The sequence below is a fragment of the Hyla sarda genome, chromosome 3, assembly GCF_029499605.1.
Source record: "Hyla sarda isolate aHylSar1 chromosome 3, aHylSar1.hap1, whole genome shotgun sequence".
In the NCBI taxonomy this organism is placed as follows: domain Eukaryota; kingdom Metazoa; phylum Chordata; class Amphibia; order Anura; family Hylidae; genus Hyla; species Hyla sarda.
The window spans coordinates 192,954,385-192,975,261 of record NC_079191.1 but is presented as its reverse complement, the minus strand read 5'-3'; the positions used below and the strand labels follow the sequence as shown (position 1 = coordinate 192,975,261).

At 46.5% G+C, this 20,877-nt stretch overlaps 1 protein-coding gene across 18 annotated transcripts in view; it reads left to right on the top strand.

Moving 5' to 3' along the window:
* DST (dystonin) overlaps positions 1-20,877 on the top strand; it is a 613,928-nt gene that overhangs the window by 11,428 nt on the left and 581,623 nt on the right. For 12 of the 18 annotated variants that reach the window (XM_056565774.1, XM_056565763.1, XM_056565758.1 and 9 more), the window contains exon 2: positions 1,314-1,348. In XM_056565774.1, coding sequence (XP_056421749.1) covers positions 1,314-1,348 — 35 coding nt within the window. Of the gene's footprint in view, positions 1-344; positions 966-1,313; positions 1,349-20,877 lie in introns of those variants that run through there. The other 6 variants (XM_056565766.1, XM_056565762.1, XM_056565773.1 and 3 more) reach the window with 4 other exon arrangements.

Genomic DNA, 20,877 nt, shown 5'->3' with positions numbered 1-20,877 from the left:
ATAGTAAGAGCAGGGTGAAAGCTGCATGTCTTTCTGGGGGGATAGTGGGAACAGGGTGAAAGCTGCATGTCAGGTGGACTGAAGAGACAAGTTCTCATTACATCCTGTCAGTGAATGGTAACACTGCATGCATAGTAAGTGTGGGATAAAATATACCTCCCACAGATGAATAGTTAGAGTTACTCCTCCCATATACAGTGTGTGATCATAGAAGCTATAGAGATAGGACTAATAAATAAAAGGCATCAGAGCAGTCAGACCATGTGGTGTGTAGAGTAGATGGTAGGCAGCCTCCTGCAGCCATGACTCCTCCAGTCTCTGCAGCACTGGGTGGGAGGAGCAACCGGCAGAGGAGGAGCCGAGCATCCCCAGTCTCCTGCCCCGTCAGCTGCTGATGCTGAGGGTACTAGTGAACCGGGGACTGAGGGAGAGAAAGTTTTATTCTGGGGCAGCCTCTGCTGATCACATCCAGGCAGCAGCCGATCACATCCTGCCCGCAGCCGATCACATCCAGGCAGTGTACAGCGCCGATCCTGCCCGCAGCCGATCACATCCTGTCCGCAGCCGATCACATCCAGGCAGTGTACAGCGCCGATCCTGTCCGCAGCCGATCACATCCAGCAGCCTCATCCACGTCTCCGTGCGGGGACCCAGCGGGCAGGCATGCGGTACATATAGCGGGCAGGCATGCGGTACATATAGCGGCTGCTGAGTCACGGATCTGATCGGATGAGCAGCGGCTGCCTGGTGATCGGTGTACACCGCGCTCTCCACCATGATCGCCGCTGCCTTCCTGGTGCTTCTTAGACCGTACAGCATCCAGTGTGCCCTGCTGATGCTGCTTCTCATGCTGGGCACCATCGCCACCATCTCCTTTCTATTCTGCTGGCACCGCAAGCTCCAGAAGGGCAGGCACCCGATGAAGACGGTGTTCAGCTATCGGCCCCGGAGCAGAGGTAGGACATGTAAGAGCCCATCTTTACACTATTCGATGTGTGTCATGTGATGTGTTGTTACATGTCACCCGGTGTGGGGGAGGCGGGGGGCACGGTGTACATGTGGCAGTCCTCAGCTCCTCTGGCACACAGTTTTAGAGGATTTCTACCATGACTGCGGCAGACTGGTCTCCACCCATCCTATAGCAAACTAGAAGACGATGAGATGTTGGGACAGTGTGGGGGCCATCCCATGCCACCCGCATGCCAGCTCAGCCATGCCCTTGACTGTCCAGTGTCTAGTTATATAAGAGGATTGTCTGATAATCCCAGTCAAAAGTGAAAGGCTGACACTGACTCTGGGTTTTCTCTTTCCAGATGCCCTGCTGAGATCCCATCATTCCCGCTCAGAGGTAACTGCATCCTTCATCAGTCAATGCCATGGTGTGTGCCCACTATGCCCGCACCCGGAGCCACCACTTCTCATGCCAGGATCTGAAGCTCCACATTGCACCTAGTCATGTCATCACCGATCTGTCCTTTATTCCATCTTATTTCTTATACATTATGCAAAAAAGGTCACTTGTAGGTACAATCTTTATGTGACTCAGGAGATAAAAGTTGCAGAAAAGTTTTGTCCAGCTACATCTAGCGAAAACAAATCCCGTCAGTGTTTCATTGAATGATATGGGAGCTAAAGGGCCTTTCCAAGAATCTAAGAATGGCAAATACCCAATAAAAACCCCTTTTATAGAAAAAAATCCTGGCTCACGAAAGTATTTCTTACAGCCAGAACAATTTTGGGGCCCCTTACTTCTGGACCGTCTGGGTCTAGGGCTGGGCAGTATGACCAAATGTGTGTATCACTGTATTTTTTAAAACTTTTGCCAGTTCCACGGTATATAACGGTATTTTCTACCCCCCCCCCCCCCATATTAATTATCAGCCCACATCCCCATCGGGGTAAATACTCACATATAACCTGCAAGCGCTGCCCTCCTCGTCCTGTTTGTTGCGGCCGCCGGCGCTGACACTCTATACTGTGCGGTATCCCTATGCCCGGGCTGCAAAACGTGAACAAAATAAACTTTAACGCACCTACGTCGGCCTTACGCTGGGGATGTGAACGTCGGACAGCCGTCAGCCTATCACAAGGCCGCAGCAATGTTCCACCTCGGCCGCTGATAGGCTGAGCGCACTGTCATGTAAGAAGCCGGCTTCTTACATGACAGTGGGCTCAGCCTATCACCGGCCGAGGCGGAACATCGTTGCGGCCGGTGATAGGCTGACGGCTGTCCGACGTTCACATCCCCAGGAAACAAGTGAGGCCGGTACCGGGCCAACAGGAGGTGAGTTAAAGTTTATTTTGTTTATTTTTTGCAGCCCGGGCATAGGGATACCGCACAGTATAGAGCAGTGGTCTCCAACCTGTGGACCTCCAGATGTTGCAAAACTACAACTTCCAGCATGCCCGGACAGCCAACGAGTGTCAGCGCCGGTGGCCGCAACAAACAGGACGAGGAGGGCAGCACATGCGGGTGACATGTGAGTAGTACCCTGATGGGGAGAGCGGCAGTGCTGGGCTGATAATTAATTGGGGGGGCAAAATAGCGCTCACAGGTCACATAGGATTAGTTCCCCGATGTGGGGACAGCGCAGCACTGGGGTGATTCATTCATTCCCGAGGGGGAGGGGCCAAACCGGTATTGCAGTATGGGTTAAAATTCATATCGTGCAGCACAAAAATGTCGGTATTCAGTATGAACCGGTATACCGCCCAGCCCTATCTGGGCCCCTAGACAGTGCAGGTGGAGGGGGCAGAGCTAGCAGCAAGGGGCTCCTTTTTATGTTTAATTTGTCCCAGGCCCCGGACAACAGTATCACCAGTAAAGCTCTGATGGTGGCCCCTTTTTGCCGCCCTTGGTGATACATAACTTTTAGCGGGAACATGACCTAGTTATGTAGCCGTGTCAAGCATAAGGCTACGTTTACACTTTTTTTGAGCTGTAGCCAGCTGAAGAAAGGGACCAAAAGGTCAGTGATAACATATCCTAAGGCTGCTTTCACACTTCAGTATTATATTCAGTAATTTACATCCATCCTAAATACAGAATAAAATAAGGGAAATATTTATATTCTCTTTATGAGTCTACGGTACTTCTGATCATGATTAAAGTGGATCTGTCACATACAAAACACGTAAAGCTGCCCACACATTGCGGTAGTTCTTTAAAAAGTATAATAGAAAAAACAGCTATTGTAAGGCATCCAGGACACTTGGAGAGACAGGGTCGGGTCTGCCTCTCTGGTTAGGTTATGAGTGCTCGTCCTTTTGACCCACAGGCCTCCCCTGGTGGTGGCTCTGTGTAGTTCTAAAGCTCATGCACTGTCAAAGTATACTACAGCACCGTGCAGATGAGCGGCTGTGACTAAGGGGATAGCATAGTGGACCCCCCACCCCTGATTATCCTAGATACCTTACAACAGCTATAACTGTGACTATATAAGCCTTAGGCTTACGTCAGTTTTCTGTGTGAAAACGGATGTATAATAACGGATGAAATAACGGGTGCTAACGGATGAATAAATATTCATCCGTTATAACATCCTTCATGTATGGCCATAACACTTCTGCCTACAGACTCCCACAGCCGGGACTACTACTACTCCCATCATGGAACAGACTTCTTTCCATGATGGGAGTAGTAATTCCCTGGCTGTGGGAGTCTGCAGACAGCTGGGGAGGCTACATTAGTGTTTGTACTACTACCCCCATCATGGAACAGAGTCTGTTCCATGATGGGGGTTGTAGTATAGGGGCTGAGGGATTGATCGCACCGGGTTTCACTTCTCAGACTTCACTTCAATTCCCCGCCGGGAGTCCTGAATGGCCGGTACCGAGGAGCCAATCAGGGCTCCCAGCGGGAGATTTAAAAATGAAAATTGTAAGTAGCAGCGGGGGTATATCTATATTAAAAGCGCTGTGTGGGCAAGATATGTAGAGCTGCAGGGGGGGGGGGGAGACATATAGCCTATATATCTAGCCCCCCACAGCGCATTAATAAAGATATGATTCCCACCAGCGCATTTATAAATATATATCCCTGGCCGGTGCATTAAATATATATCCCCCAGCTGCGCATTAATAAATATATATCCCCCGCCGGCGCATTAATAAATGTATACCCCCCGCCAGCGCATTAATAAATATATACCCCCCTCCGGCGCAAGTCACCCCCCGCAGCGCATGTATAATGTACTGTCGCAGGCTGCCATCTATATACATATGCCAGGCTGCGCTATGAATGAAAAGCATTCTAGCAGCAGCATCGGCCGGCCCTGTATATAGATGCGGCATATGTATATAGAAGCGCTGTGGGGTGCAGATAACGCTATATGTCTGCACCCCCAAGCGCTTCTATATACATTTGCCGGCGCTGCGCTATGAATGAAAAGTATTTCTATTAGCAGCGCATAGTGCAGGCTACTGATCGCATCGGGTCTCAGAAGTGAAACCCGGTGCGATCAATCCATCAGCCCCTGTACTACAACCCCCATCATGGAATTTCATAGTGTGAAAGGGGCCTTAAACTTGTGAAGCCCTACTACAAATTGTGGGCAGCTTCACACGTTTTGTATGTGATAGAAAAACTTTAACCCCTTAGCAACATCTACCATACTGCCATACGGAAGTATGTTGGGGTAATATGGCGCATGATCAGGAGCTAAGCCCCCACCATAGGCAGTCCCAGCTGTTAGATAAAGCTAGAATCAGCAGTGGTTGTATAGGAAATACCTCCAGTCCTGGCCATTTAACTTACCGTATTTGCCACAAAGTTAAAGGGAATATGTCGCTTAGAATTTTTTTCTCGAATAAAGCCATAAACTGAAACATGTTTTTTTCTAATTTGTTACAACTTTTTGATCGTATTTTTTATTTTATTTTTGTACATTATTATGAGGGCAGCCATCTTGCCTGAGCTGTTTTAACAGCATTTAGGTATATGCTTTACAGCAGTACCCATGGTCAACAATAGACAGGACTTTTCACATTTACATGAACTGGAAAAGATACTGGGCATTTTCTGTGACCTTTTCTGAGGTCATTCTACAGGGAAAAGGGGATGCTGATCTCTGCTGTTAATGCTGGTGGATCTAGTGTTATGTATATACTGGTGTCACCTTTCACTGTACTCCTGTCTGTGCTTAGAAAGGCATTACTGGGAAATGATCAGGAAGTCTCAGCTTAGTTTTGGGCCTAGTGTCCAGAATGAAAGGACTTCATGATTATAATAAAATATAGATAGTAAAATGAACATTTCTTAAAAAATAAGAATTTGTGACAGAGTTCTTTCGCAGAATCAGATATGAACATAGGCTAAGGTGATATCAAAGCAAATTTGAAAATAAAAAGACTCTCACCAGTCCTGAAAACGGACATTGCTTGTGCAGTGAGCGTTCCTTTCATTCTCTCAACATTGCCAAGCTCAGTGCTTGGCATTGTTTGGAAGCCCCATAGAGAATGAATGAAGTGCAGGTCGTGTAGGCACCAATGTTGTCATTTGAGCAAACACTGTATATTGCAGATATACTTCATTTTACATGGTCCTTTTTTTAAAGAGTACCTGTCATCAAACCATATTTTCTAAGCTAACTCAGATTATATCCCGTAACTACTCCTAACACTCCTCCTGCCCTTATATTTTTCTTCCGAGCTTTAAAAAGCTCTGTATCATACCTTTCCCCTTGTTCACATTGTGTGAGCTCCCGGCAGGTGAAAGTGGGCGTTTCCCAGCAGGGGCGACGTCTGATCCCCCCTGCGCCATCTTTCTCTCCCCCTCTGATCCCCCTGTGCCACATCTTAACCTCCTTCTCTGATCCCCCCTGTGCCATCTTTCCCTCCCCTCTGACCCCCCCCCCTGTGCCACATCTTAACCTCCCCCTCTGATCCCCCCTGTGCCATCTTTCCCTCCCCTCTGATCCCCCCCATGTGCCACATCTTAACCTCCCCCTCTGATCCCCCCCTGTGCCATCTTTCCCTCCCCTCTGATCCCCCCCTGTGCCACATGTTAACCTCCCCCTCTGATCCCCCCTGCGCCATCTTTCCCTCCCGTTCTGATCCCCCCTGTACCGCATCTTAACCTCCCCTCTGACCCCCCCCCCGCCATATCTTTGCTTTTTATGGACACGATTGTACTAATCCTCTGTAGGTCTGAATTCCAAATTCATACTCTTTGTGTACCTCTGTGCACTTATAAATTGTAGAAAACTAAGAAAGATTTCTGTTGCTATATTTATAGAGATTTTTCCATAATCAAACACAGAATACAAGATAAGTGTTTGATCAATGGTAGTCTCAGCACTCAGACCCCCCACGATCAGGAGCATGGAAATCAAGTGGCCCCCAGGTTAAAGCGAATGTATAACCTAGAGATTTTTCTGGTACTAAAGACTGATACTAAAACATGTTCTAATCTGTTTCTATTTTATGACTGTAATTTTATTTTTTGTGCATTATTATGTGGGCAACTCTCTTGCCTGAGCTGTTTTTAACAGCATTTAGTGATATGCTTTACCATGGAGGATGGACATGCTAAATTGGGGGGGGGGACACTACTGGGCATTCTCTGTGACCTTTTCATTGGTCATTGTTTAGGGAGGGGGGATTCTGATCTCTGCAGTAAATAATGATGAATCAAGTGTAATTACTCTACTGGTGTCACTCTTCACACCAGTGCTTAGAAGAAAGGCATACTTATCTTAATTTTAGGCCTTGTAGCCACAAAGGAAATTGCAAGATTTTAGAATTATTCTAAAATATAGATACTTTAGTAAATTAAATAATTTGAAGAAAAAAATATGCTTAAAGTGTACCTGTCATTAACAAAAAGTTTTAATATAATGTAGATAATACTATTATATGTATATTTGTAATATACATTGGTTAATAAATGTGTATATTTTTGTCCCTATAAGCTATTTCCTTTGTGTCTCTGTGAGGAGACCAAATACAGGAAGTGTGGGCAGGACAGGCAGGGCTCGACAGGCAGGGCTCTGTACACTGAGGACAAGCAGGGCTCTGTACACTGAGGACAAGCAGGGCTCTGTACACTGAGGACAAGCAGGGCTCTGTGCACTGAGGACAAGCAGGGCTTTGTTCACTGAGGACAAGCAGGGCTCTGTACACTAAGGACAAGCAGGGCTCTGTACACTGAGGACAAGCAGGGCTCTATACACTGAGGCTCTATGACATGCTCCGGACTCAGACACAGCAGGATGATTAACAAGCCAGGAGCCTGCACAGAGCCCTGCTTGTCCCGCCCTCACTTCTTGTGTATGGACTCCTCATAGAGACACACTGGCGATAGCTGCAAGGACAGCATTTTTTCACTCAAAAATATAAAAATGTTGTAATCAATGTATATTACAAATATACGTATAATAGTATTTTCTACATTATGTCAAACATTTTTTTTTTATGACAGGTACACTTTAAAGGAGATGTCTCATCCTAAACATTACTGAAAAATGTATCCCCTATCTGCAGTAGACAGCTCTCCCATAGAGATATATGCACTTCAGACGGGGGTCATGACCCGCCACTCTGGGGAGAGCCAGGGCTCCGTACAGGAGATCTCATGGGGCCCCAGCTGTCGGACCCCTCGTGATCCTGTGGATAGGGGCTAAGTTGTTTTTTTTAGGAATGTTTAGGATGAGACTTTTCCTTTAATATAAAAATCTGAATGAAACAATAGGTAATTTTCTGATAGCACTTTCCCTCTAAAAGGAGCAGCGGTTAAATTATACCTGTCTTTGCAAAAACTTTTAATATAATGTAGATAATACCATTATATGCATATTTGTAATATACATTGGTTAAAATAATTGTATATTTTTGGGTGAAAAAAAATGCTGTCCCTGCATCTATTGCCTGTGTGTCTCTGTGAGGAGACCAAATACAGAAAGTAAGGGCGGGACAAGCAGGGATCTTTGCAGACTCCTGGCTTGTCAATCATTCTGCTGTGTGAGCCGGGAGCATATTATAGAGCTCAGTGCACACTGTCCTGCTTATCCTCACTGCACAGAGCCCTGCTTGTCCTCAGTGCACAGAGCCCTGCTTGTCCTCAGTGCACAGAGCCCTGCTTGTCCTCAGTGCACAGAGCCCTGCCTGTCCTCACTGCACAGAGCCCTGCTTGTCCTCAGTGTACAGAGCCCTGCTTGTCCTCAGTGAACAGAGCCCTGCTTGTCCTCAGTGTACAGAGCACTGCTTGTCCTCAGTGCACAGAGCCCTGCTTGTCCTTAGTGCACAGAGCCCTGCTTGTCCTCACTGCACAGAGCCCTGCTTATCCTCAGTGTACAGAGCCCTGCTTGTCCTCAGTGAACAGAGCCCTGCTTGTCCTCAGTGTAAAGAGCACTGCTTGTCCTCAGTGGACAGAGCCCTGCTTGTCCTCAGTGTACAGAGCCCTGCTTGTCCACAGTGCACAGAGCCCTACTTGTCCTCAGTGCACAGAGCCCTGCTTGTCCTCAGTGTACAGAGCACTGCTTGTCCTCAGTGTACAGAGCCCTGCCTGTCCTCAGTGTACAGAGTCCTGCTTGTCCTCAGTGTACAGAGCACTGCTTGCCCTCAGAGCACAGAGCCCTGCTTGTCCTCAGTGTACAGAGCCCTGCTTGTCCTCAGTGTACAGAGCCCTGCTTGTCCTTAGTGCACAGAGCCCTGCTTGTCCTCACTGCACAGAGCCCTGCTTGTCCTCAGTGTACAGAGCCCTGCTTGTCCTCAGTGAACAGAGCCCTGCTTGTCCTCAGTGTACAGAGCCCTGCTTGTCCTCAGTGTACAGAGCACTGCTTGTCCTCAGTGCACAGAGCCCTGCTTGTCCTTACTGCACAGAGCCCTGCTTGTCCTCAGTGTACAGAGCCCTGCTTGTCCTCAGTGAACAGAGCCCTGCTTGTCCTCAGTGTACAGAGCACTGCTTGTCCTCAGTGCACAGAGCCCTGCTTGTCCTCACTGCACAGAGCCCTGCTTATCCTCAGTGTACAGAGCCCTGCTTGTCCTCAGTGAACAGAGCCCTGCTTGTCCTCAGTGTAAAGAGCACTGCTTGTCCTCAGTGGACAGAGCCCTGCTTGTCCTCAGTGTACAGAGCCCTGCTTGTCCACAGTGCACAGAGCCCTACTTGTCCTCAGTGCACAGAGCCCTGCTTGTCCTCAGTGTACAGAGCACTGCTTGTCCTCAGTGTACAGAGCCCTGCCTGTCCTCAGTGTACAGAGTCCTGCTTGTCCTCAGTGTACAGAGCACTGCTTGCCCTCAGCACAGAGCCCTGCTTGTCCTCAGTGTACAGAGCCCTGCTTGTCCTCAGTGTACAGAGCCCTGCTTGTCCTCACTGCACAGAGCCCTGCTTGTCCTCACTGCACAGAGCCCTGCTTGTCCTCAATGTACAGAGCCCTGCTTGTCCTCAGTGTACAGAGCCCTGCTTGTCCTCAGTCTACAGAGCCCTGCTTGTCCTCAGTGTACAGGGCCCTGCTTGTCCTCCGTGTACAGAGCCCTGCTTGTCCTCACTGCACAGAGCCCTGCTTGTCCTCACTGCACAGAGTCCTGCTTGTCCTTAATGCACAGAGCCCTGCTTGTCCTCAGTGTACAGAGCACTGCTTGTCCTCAGTGAACAGAGCCCTGCTTGTCCTCAGTGCACCGAGCCCTGCTTGTCCTTAGTGCACAGAACCCTGCTTGTCCTCATTGCACAGAGCCCTGCTTGTCCTCAGTGTACAGAGCCCTGCTTGTCCTCAGTGTACAGAGCACTGCTTTTCCTCAGTGCACAGAGCCCTGCTTGTCCTCAGTGTACAGAGCACTGCTTGTCCTCAGTGTACAGAGCCCTGCCTGTCCTCAGTGTACAGAGTCCTGCTTGTCCTCAGTGTATAGAGCACTGGTTGCCCTCAGTGCACAGAGCCCTGCTTGTCCTCAGTCTACAGAGCCCTGCTTGTCCTCAGTGTACAGAGCACTGCTTGCCCTCAGTGCACAGAGCCCTGCTTGTCCTCACTGCACAGAGCCCTGCTTGTCCTCAGTGTACAGAGCCCTGCTTGTCCTCAGTGTACAGAGCCCTGCTTGTCCTCAGTTTACAGAGCCCTGCTTGTCCTCACTGCACAGAGCCCTGCTTATCCTCACGGCACAGAGTCCTGCTTGTCCTCAGTGCAGAGCCCTGCTTATCCTCAGTGTACAGAGCCCTGCATGTCCTCAGTATACAGAGCTCTGCTTGTCCTCAGTGTACAGAGCACTGCTTGTCCTCAGTGCACAGAGCCCTGCTTGTCCTCAGTGTACAGAGCCCTGCTTGTCCTCAGTGTACGGAGCCCTGCTTGTCCTCAGTGTACCGAGCCCTGCTTGTCCTCACTGCACAGAGCCCTGCTTGTCCTCACTGCACAGAGCCCTGCTTGTCCTCACTGCACAGAGCCCTGCTTGTCCTCACTGCACAGAGCCCTGCTTGTCCTCAGTGTACAGAGCCCTGCTTGTCCTCACTGCACAGAGCCCTGCTTGTCCTCACTGCACAGAGCCCTGCTTGTCCTCAATGTACAGAGCCCTGCTTGTCCTCAGTGTACAGAGCCCTGCTTGTCCTCAGTCTACAGAGCCCTGCTTGTCCTCAGTGTACAGGGCCCTGCTTGTCCTCCGTGTACAGAGCCCTGCTTGTCCTCACTGCACAGAGCCCTGCTTGTCCTCACTGCACAGAGTCCTGCTTGTCCTTAATGCACAGAGCCCTGCTTGTCCTCAGTGTACAGAGCACTGCTTGTCCTCAGTGAACAGAGCCCTGCTTGTCCTCAGTGCACCGAGCCCTGCTTGTCCTTAGTGCACAGAACCCTGCTTGTCCTCATTGCACAGAGCCCTGCTTGTCCTCAGTGTACAGAGCCCTGCTTGTCCTCAGTGTACAGAGCACTGCTTTTCCTCAGTGCACAGAGCCCTGCTTGTCCTCAGTGTACAGAGCACTGCTTGTCCTCAGTGTACAGAGCCCTGCCTGTCCTCAGTGTACAGAGTCCTGCTTGTCCTCAGTGTATAGAGCACTGGTTGCCCTCAGTGCACAGAGCCCTGCTTGTCCTCAGTCTACAGAGCCCTGCTTGTCCTCAGTGTACAGAGCACTGCTTGCCCTCAGTGCACAGAGCCCTGCTTGTCCTCACTGCACAGAGCCCTGCTTGTCCTCAGTGTACAGAGCCCTGCTTGTCCTCAGTGTACAGAGCCCTGCTTGTCCTCAGTTTACAGAGCCCTGCTTGTCCTCACTGCACAGAGCCCTGCTTATCCTCACGGCACAGAGTCCTGCTTGTCCTCAGTGCAGAGCCCTGCTTATCCTCAGTGTACAGAGCCCTGCATGTCCTCAGTATACAGAGCTCTGCTTGTCCTCAGTGTACAGAGCACTGCTTGTCCTCAGTGCACAGAGCCCTGCTTGTCCTCAGTGTACAGAGCCCTGCTTGTCCTCAGTGTACGGAGCCCTGCTTGTCCTCAGTGTACCGAGCCCTGCTTGTCCTCACTGCACAGAGCCCTGCTTGTCCTCACTGCACAGAGCCCTGCTTGTCCTCACTGCACAGAGCCCTGCTTATCCTCAGTGTACAGAGCCCTGCTTGTCCTCAGTTTACAGAGCCCTGCTTGTCCTCAGTGTACAGAGCACTGCTTGTCCTCAGTGCACATAGCACTGCTTGTCCTCAGTGCACAGAGCCCTGCTTGTCCTCAGTGTACAGAGCACAGCTTGTCCTCAGTGTACAGAGCCCCGCTTATCCTCAGTGCACAGAGCCCCGCTTGTCCTCAGTGTACAGAGTCCTGCTTGTCCTCAGTGTACAGAGCCCTGCTTGTCCTCAGTGTACAGAGCACTGCTTGTTCTCATTGCACAAAGCCCTGCTTTTCCTCAGTGTACAGAGCCCTGCTTGTCCTCATTCTACAGAGCCTGCTTGTCCTCAGTGTACAGAGCCATGCTTGTCCTCAGTGTACAGAGCCCTGCTTGTCCACTCAGACTTCGTGTATTTTGTTTCTTCACAGAGATACAAAGGCAATAGCTGCAGGGACAAAAATATACACAATTTTTAACCAATGTATATTTCTAATATACATATTATGTTATTTTCAACATTATATAAAATTTATTTACACATGACAGGCACACTTTAAGTATACATGCTGCTGCTTCATTCAAACTCTATGGGACTGCTGTTCATAGCTTTGAGCTGTGATTAACTATGTTCTAAAGTTTCATAGACTGTGGAAGTATTAAGTAGTGTTTAAGTAGTAAGTAAGTAAGAAGTAGAAGTAAGAAAAGAAATTCAGTTGCACAGTAGAACAGATGCCTGTTGATAGGTGTGAACATATGCTGATCAGTACAGACAAGCAGCTTCTGTCATAATGCCTAGGGATAGCTTGAAATGTAAAGATCTTCCAGATCCACAGTAAATGATTAGATAATGGATATTTTTTTGTCAAACATTGTGCAAAATAAGATGTTGTATAAAGTCATCTCCATGTTGTCAAAGAAAACCAAATATATATTAGTGACAGTTATGTAGGCACCACTAGTCTCTCCCTGGGGTAACAGTCTGTTACTGAATACTACAGTTCTTTTTCTTCTGCTGACTTCTTGCGTAAAGGGGTACTCCGCTCTATACATCTTTGTATAACATAAACATTAAAAAAATGTTGTATAACATAAACATAAAATGTTAGATTACACGGGTTCCACCACTGGGGACACCCACGATCTCCCGTCCGACTGCGGCCAGAACACAGAAGCTTGCAGCTTCCACGTTCATGATGTCACACCATGCCCCCTCCATTCATGTCTATGGGAAGGGGGCGTGATGGCTAGTACATAGCCGTCACGCCTCCTCCTATAGTTGTGAATGGAGGGGGCGTGGCAGCTGGCATCGCCAGTCACCGAGCACGGAGCGGAGTTGGCTCCGTGCACCGAATGACAGGGGTGCTGCAGCGGATATTGTGGGGGTCCTCAGCGACGGGACCCCTGCGATCTAACATCTTACCCCCTATCCTTCACCAAAAGATCACCGGAGTGATCCCCTAATTCCCTAATTTCCCATATATTAAAACGTAACTTTATTAGTTATAGTAATCCACACAAAATAAAGGATTAAAAACTCAGAGTGTCTCTGATGGGGAAGGACACCACAAGATTTAAAATCAGTTTACAGCCCCCCTCGACATGTTTCGCCGTTGGACACGGCTTTGTCAAGAGGTTGTAGGGCTATATGCCTACAACCTCTTGACAAAGCCGTGTCCAACGGCAAAACATGTCGAGGGGGCAGTGAACTGATTTTAAATCTTGTGGTGTCCTTCCCCATCAGAGACACTTCCCCATCTGTATGGCACACTGCAGGTGCATACAGAATCATAATTAATTTAGGTACAGCAGTACTCGTTCAACAACAGTAATCATGGGAAGAGACACACTCTGAGTTTTTAATCCTTTATTTTGTGTGGATTACTATAACTAATAAAGTTACATGTTTTAGTAAATGGGAAATTAGGGAATTAGTGGATCACTGCGGTGATCTTTTGGTGAATTGTTTGGATTAACCCTCCATATATTGGTCTCTTGTGGATAATCACCCCCTATCCTTCGGGACAGGATGGTCCCACGACACCACTGGGGACTGCTGTCAACATTCTGATGTGTTGGGACACCCAGTTTTGTAAGCACTGATGTAGTGGATAAGGTATTATTGAGGAAATTATCTTTGGCAGTAGTTAAATGTGGGCACTGTGGCTAGTATTTTTCAGAAGCACATAGCACCACAGTATCAGGCATTAATGCTGCCACTGTGTGGGCAAATTTGGGGAGTGGCACTATGTTGGATGGCACTGTTGCTGCACTGAATATAGGTGTGGTGGGGATTATGACTAGAAAATTATAGGCACATTTTAGCTGTTTGGAGTTATAGTAATATACACCTCAACTTCTGAAGAACATTATTCTGAAGATGAGGAGGGCATGTTATGTTATTAGGTCATTGACTGACATAAAGCTCTTACTTTCTCTTCAAAAAGAGGTATTATAAAAAATCATATGACTCACAAGAGTAGAGCAGCACCGCATTGTCTTTTATATAGCCACACCCAGGCTGTTTACTGGGTCGCTGCTTTAGGTGGTGCTCAGCAAGTGTAAAGTTCACATATATAGCCATATCCCACAGGAGAAAAGACTTGCAGCACTCACAAAGATATAAGCAAACATAATATCTCCGTAACCTTGATGGTTCCTAAGGGGTCCTGCATATAAGGGGGTCTGTAGTATTTAAAAAATAAATAATAGAGGTTTCCATTGTCTGTTAGATCACATTAAGGCTTTTTTTGATATCCACATCTTGCAGTTACTGGTGAATTGCTACAAGTAAGGAATTTTTTATAAAGTTATGAAGAGGTGCTAAATGTAGTAACAGTGGCTTAAAGGTCTCTTAAAGGGGTACTCCGCTGCTCAGCGTTTGGAACGAACTGTTCAGAATGCTGGAGCCGGCGATGGGAGCTCGTGATATCACGTCCCGCCTCCTCAATGCAAGTCTATGGGAGGGGGCGTGACGGCTGTCACGCCCCCTCCCATAGACTTGCATTGAGGGGGAGAGGCATGACATCATGAGGGGGCGGGGCTATGACATCACGAGCTCCCCGCTCCAGCGTTCTGAACAGTTTGTTCCAAACGCTGAGCAGCGGAGTACCCCTTTAATACATTTGGCGCAATTTTTCTGTTCCTGCATCAGACTAAAATCAGTGCCAGCTCTGAGTTAGTGTCCATTTAAGGTACAGTGACCCCCCGACCTACGATGGCCCCGACATATGATCATTTCAACATACGATGGCCTCTCAGAGGCCATCGCATGTTAAAGGCAGCATCAACATACGATGCTTTTGTATGTCGGGGCCATCGCCTAAACGGCTATCCGGCAGCGCAGACTGCTTCAGCTGCCAACGGATAGCCGTTTACGGTGCCCCGTGTGGTCCGCTGACGATCACTTACCTGTCCTCGGGGCTCCGGTGCGTCCTCTTCGGGATCCCCTGCATCGTCGGCGCTCTACATCGTCGTCATCACGTCGCTGCGCACGCCGCCCCATCATCCAATAGGAGCGGTGTGCGTAGTGACGTGATGGCGGCGACGGAGAGCGAAGATGCCGGGGAAGCAGAGGCCTTGCTGGAGCGTCGGGGACACCCCGGGAACGCGGCGACAGCGATGGAAGGCGACATTCCAGGGCAGCGGTGACGAGCGGTGACGGTCCGGAGCGGAGGGGGCACGTGAGTATAACCTCCAATACCAGTGGTCTTCAACCTGCGGACCTCCAGATGTTGCAAAACTACAACTCCCAGCATGCCCGGACAGCCGTTGGCTGTTCAGGCATGCTGAGTGTTGTAGTTTTGCAACATCTGGAGGTCCGCAGGTTGTAGACCACTGTCCTATACTTTACATTGCACGGATCCCTCAACATACGATGGTTTCAACAAATGATAGTCCATTTGGAACGGATTACCATCGTATGTTGAGGGACCACTGTATAATTTAAACCAGTCTCTGCCTGCTGGAGGCCACCCTTTCTGATAAACCCCGCCTACTTTTACAGAAAAAGGCAAGTGCAGTGCAAAACTGCATAAAATTCCTATTTTGTGCGCAAATCATATCTTTTGCAATATTTTCTGCCTTTTGTATGTCAGAAAGCTGGCATACTCTTATCAGGAATCCCCCTCCCATTGTCCTGGCCCTAAAAGTGCCCCCTTCTTTAAATTATTAGGAAAAATAGAAATGACCTTGGAGTCCTGACGTTATATATGGTCACTTTACTCAGTGTCCACATTGTTCTTTACATAATAAACGTTCCAGGAGTTAGTAGGGCATGCTATTGAATTATACAGTAACATAGAGAGAAGTACAGGAAGCAGAACCTCTGATGGTCCTATGGATCTCCCTCAATAGTCCTGAATTCTTCAGGCAGAAGAAAAGCTATCAATACGCTGATATGGTCTTATGGGAAGAAGCGATGCAGAGCTGCCACCTACATGCTTCAGTGGGTTACAGGATTCATTGAAATATTGGAAGTTAGAATGTCTGACTAAATGCCGTAAGCAAAGGAATGCAAAATAAATACATGGATGAATCATTTATATGATCTGAAATTCATACTATATCATGTGGATACTAAGCTACTTCAAACCCTGCAGTATAAATAGTCTTTGTACTGATATTTGTGGGTTAATAATGACAGCAGTTATGAGCAACATTTCATATTAACCATTAGATATCACTTATGTGTTAGAGATTATGGAGCTCTCAAGACCCAAGAGGGTTGTCTCTGGTGTAGTTTTGTTGCTGCCAAAATTCTGCTAATTATAGGGCCATAAAAAACCATGACATTTGTGGCTCATGTAAACTTGCTGTAGGTGCACAAGGGCAAAAGGATGATGGTGCATTATTTACATATTGTGCTTTATATGAATGAAGCTTTTCAGCTATTCTAAGGCCTCATTCCCGTCTGTTCTAACACTATTTCTGTGATATACAATGGATAACTAGCTTAACCGTATGCCAACATATACCACAGTGTAAATGTGCTAGTTCCATTGATTTCAAAGGGCCTCTGAATCCCCAAATGATTGTATATGCCTAGCCACTTTCAGACTATGTTCTGGCCATTGAATTTAAAGGGGTTACTCCGGAATAATCTTCTTCCTCACCATCCCTGAAGGACATTTCTGAGGATATATAGCTTAAAGTGTCCTCAGCATGCCCCATAAGTAGTCCCCCATGTAAGGAGCTATACTCACCTAGTCCCATCTGCTGCGCTGTAATCACACCCCCTCAGCATGATTGACAGCCCTTGTCACCACTCTGCTCCCCAAGCAGATGAAGCAGAGAGATGACGCGGGCCGTGCTCGGGCTGCTAATCACTATGAGGGAGTGTGATTACAGTGCAGCAGACGAGACTAGGTAAGTATAGCTCTCCCTCCAGGGGACTACTTTTGGGGCCTGCAGGGTACAATTTTAAATTATATATTCTCAACATCCCTGCAGGCTGAAATGTCCCCCAGGGGATGGTGAGGAACAATATTTTACCATATGTAATGTGTTGCCATGCATAATATATGGTATAATATGATGATGGATTCCCTTTAAATTAAATCTGTTGTTCTACAGCTGCTATGGAGTTTTTTTTATCTCAATGGTTATTGATTTATCTTCTTCAGTTTGTCCTATACTTTGTTTTAATGAACGTTTGGCAGGTTAGCCAGAAGTACAGCATACAAGAAAGGGAGTTTGACTGCAGGGTGAGACTATACAGGGTTATTTGTTACCACGAGCAAACGTAAAATCTGTATAGAAGTTTTAGTAACAAAAAGGTTGCAAGGGCACTCGAATGGTGCACTGCCACCCATTACTACTGGCATAGCAATATGGATGCGAGTACTCGTAAACCTTCATACAGCTGTGACCCCTTTTTACAGCTGATCAGTGGGGATTCCAGGAGTCAGACCCCCACCTATTAGATATTGATGGCCTATCCAATGGATAACTCCTTTAAGCTTTATCATTTTTATCCAGTATGCCAGGATCTAAACTTTATGAGCACTAGTTTCTGCACATCCTTTGTCTTTGTTGAGTGCTCCTTCTGTTTATGAAGGCACATTTTAAGATAGCAAGCAGCATCAAGTTAGGATATGTTTGCACCTCTGCATATACAGAGACTGTCTAATCTTTAAAGGGAATCTGTCACCTACAAATCCTCTTTGAAACTGCTGACACGGTTATACAACAACGGTAGCAATAATAGTAACGGTACCTCTAGGTATCTTGCCCATGGCCGTGCATGGGCTATTCCTCCGTATTGTGGTGCATGTACGGTGAGCTTCTTACCAGCTGCAATAGTGGCTTCACTGTCTCACCGTGTGTGTGCCGCAAAACAGATGGCTGTCAATCATAAAGGGAGAGACATTGTTGCATGGGACACCTTAGGCTGGGAAACAAAAGCGTTTTTTACATTATTGCGGACACAGACAGGCTAACTGCAGGTATCGTCACTCTCATTGCCACCATTGCTATATAACGTTGTCAGCAGGTTCATAGGTGACAGATTTCCTTTAAATGGGTACTCCGGTGGAAAACTTTTTTTTTTTTTTAATGAACTGGTGCCAGAAAGTTAAACATATTTGTAAATTACTTCTATAAAATCTCAATCCTTTCAGTACTTATTAGCAGCTGTATGCTACAGAGGAAATTCTTTTTCTTTTTTAATTTCTTTTTTGTCTAACCACAGTGCTCTCTGCTTACACCTCTGTCCGTTTCAGGAACTGTCCAGAGCAGCATAGGTTTGCAATGGGGATTTTCTCCTGCTCTGGACAGTTCCAGATAAGCGCATCAGTTGTCAACAGAGAGCACTGTGAACAAGACAGCAAAAAAATTGAAAAAGAAAAGAATTTCCTGCTGCTAATAAGTACTGGAAGGGTAAATATTTTTTTTATAGAAGTAATAGAAGTAATTTACAAATCTGTTTAACGTTCTGGCACCAGTTGATTTATATAAAAATGTTTTCCATCAGAGTTCCCCATTAAGGCTGGGTGCACACATAGTATTTCGGTCAGTATTTAGTCTTTAGAGAAAAAAACTGATGGGGAACTAACACAGAGTAAATCTATGAAAGCTAATTATTAATGCTTGACCATTTGACTAATACATTTTCTTATGCTGTCTTTGTTATATTGAACAAATTATTGTTAAACAGAGTAAACATATAATGGAAAGTGGTGCACCTTTTTCTGTCTTTTGGACCCACTCCTGGTTTTGGCTTAAAATACTGACCAAAATACTATATATGAATCCAGCTTCAAAATGCTGTTTATTGAAATACAAACTATTGGTAAATTGTTGACATTTTGGTGATAATGCTATAGCACCCCTTTAAAGAGCAGCCCATACAGCTACACACAGTTGTGAGATATATGAGGCAACGCAGAAGAAATGCGGCTATGGTGCCGGACCGTGTAGTCATATTCTGTGGCCCGGTCAGCTGCGATGACTCTCCAGTATGCCGCACACTGCACCAACGCTGCTGAGCTGAGTCATGCCGGAAAATATCATTATGGCTTCTTTTTTATTTGAAGTAAAGTCTGCAGACAACCTGGCAGTCAAGTGTGTTACAAGTGTTGTCTGCTGTTTCATTTAGTGTTGACGCAGTCATTCTGCTGCACCCTTGTGTTGTCCTTCCTCCACTCAGATCAGGTATCCAGGACCTACGCAAAGCTTTACCATCAGCATTTCAAGGTACATAATCCTTTCATGACTAGAAAACATGGCTTTTTTTGCTGATTTGGTAGTATTGTGTAATGATTTGCTGAGCAGGTGTCTCCCTATTTCATCTGACCATGCTACATAGCACAGCACAGCTTTTTAGTATTTCCGGCCCAACATTCACTGTTAGGACTGGGATTCAGGACCACACTTGGAGCAGAGAAGAGTCCATAACAAGAACCAGAGAGGATCCTCCTATTGATGTTCTTTCATGTGATTACAATCCCAGGACAGGGTTCCTTGGTGCTTTTTGCAATCCCATGTGTGTATTGTGAGAATGTTTAAAATGTGCCCAGTCATATGAACACGTGGAACGCATGTATAACATACAGTATCTGAAACATTCTTATAACTCTACATGACTTAGAAATCTTTTGCTCTGAGGTGACTTGCAATGTCTTACGATGTAGTCTTACTGGCACTTCAAAACTACATACAAGTATATTCCAATTTATTTGATGCTGCAGGAAATCACATCTGTGCGTGGAAAATATTGCATGTAATTAAAAATGTTGTTTTTTATTACATGCAATAAAGGGGGCACATATTCCATGTTGTTGCCCTCCAGGCACTATTAGCTGAATGTAAATTGCATTTACAGCAGTCTGTATTCTGTGAATCATCTACCTGTTATAACAAATTCTGGAAATAGTGACACTATTGCACCTATTTTTCTATCAGTTAATATACTATTTCTACAGGGTTAGGTTAATCACATCAGCTTTAGTTATTTCTGTTATTTTGCTACATTGTAATTCTATGCTACAACTACACTAAAACAAAAATAAAAGCAAATTAGGATCCTTTACATGGTGCCTGACGGAACCCATTGACTTAAAGCGTACCTGTCAGATCCAACAAAAATTTTAATATATCACTCAGTACCTAATTCTGACCGTGTACATCTATTTTTTATGTGTCTAGCACCTTTATTTATTTATTTTTTATTACACTTTAAAATTAGCTCACTAGTCTGAATTCCTCGAAAAAGGAGGGGGTGTGGCCTCACTGTGCAGGTCTCCGCCCCCTCCCTCAGTATGCTGCTCACATTTCCCCTAGCCTAGCATTAGCAAAACTACAACTCCCAGCTTGTCCTCACTGACAGTAGCGGGTCACAAGCTGACAGTGGGAGGATTTTTCCTCCAGCTTTGAGCCCTGCGCTCACAGCTGTCAATCAAGGAAGTGTGTCCATGACATAGGTGATGACGCATGGACACAGCAGGACTAGTATGTGTCCAAGCAGGCAGGGGGGCAGTTGTCTGACTGGCTTTTTCAGTATGAAATAATGAAAATTTTGAAATGAAAGCAATTGCAAAACCTATTGTTTTTGCATGCTTTACAACATATCAAAAGTTTTTGTATCTGACAGTGCCCATTTAAATAAGGTGCTTCAAGTTTCTGTCATGGTGTCTGGTATTTTAACGGACATAATAATAATGAAGGCTGCGCAATTTTGTTCTGTATTTTTTATGGTACTTGTGATGGAGACTTCTGGCGCAACAAAGCCATATTTCATATCGGATGGCAGCTTTGCTCCTGTGTGGTTGCAGCCAAACATTTGACTTCCCTTAAAAGGAATCTGTCATCGGCATTACCGGCACTAACCTGCTGGTACAGACCTATGGTACCAGTGATGCTGATTATAATGAACT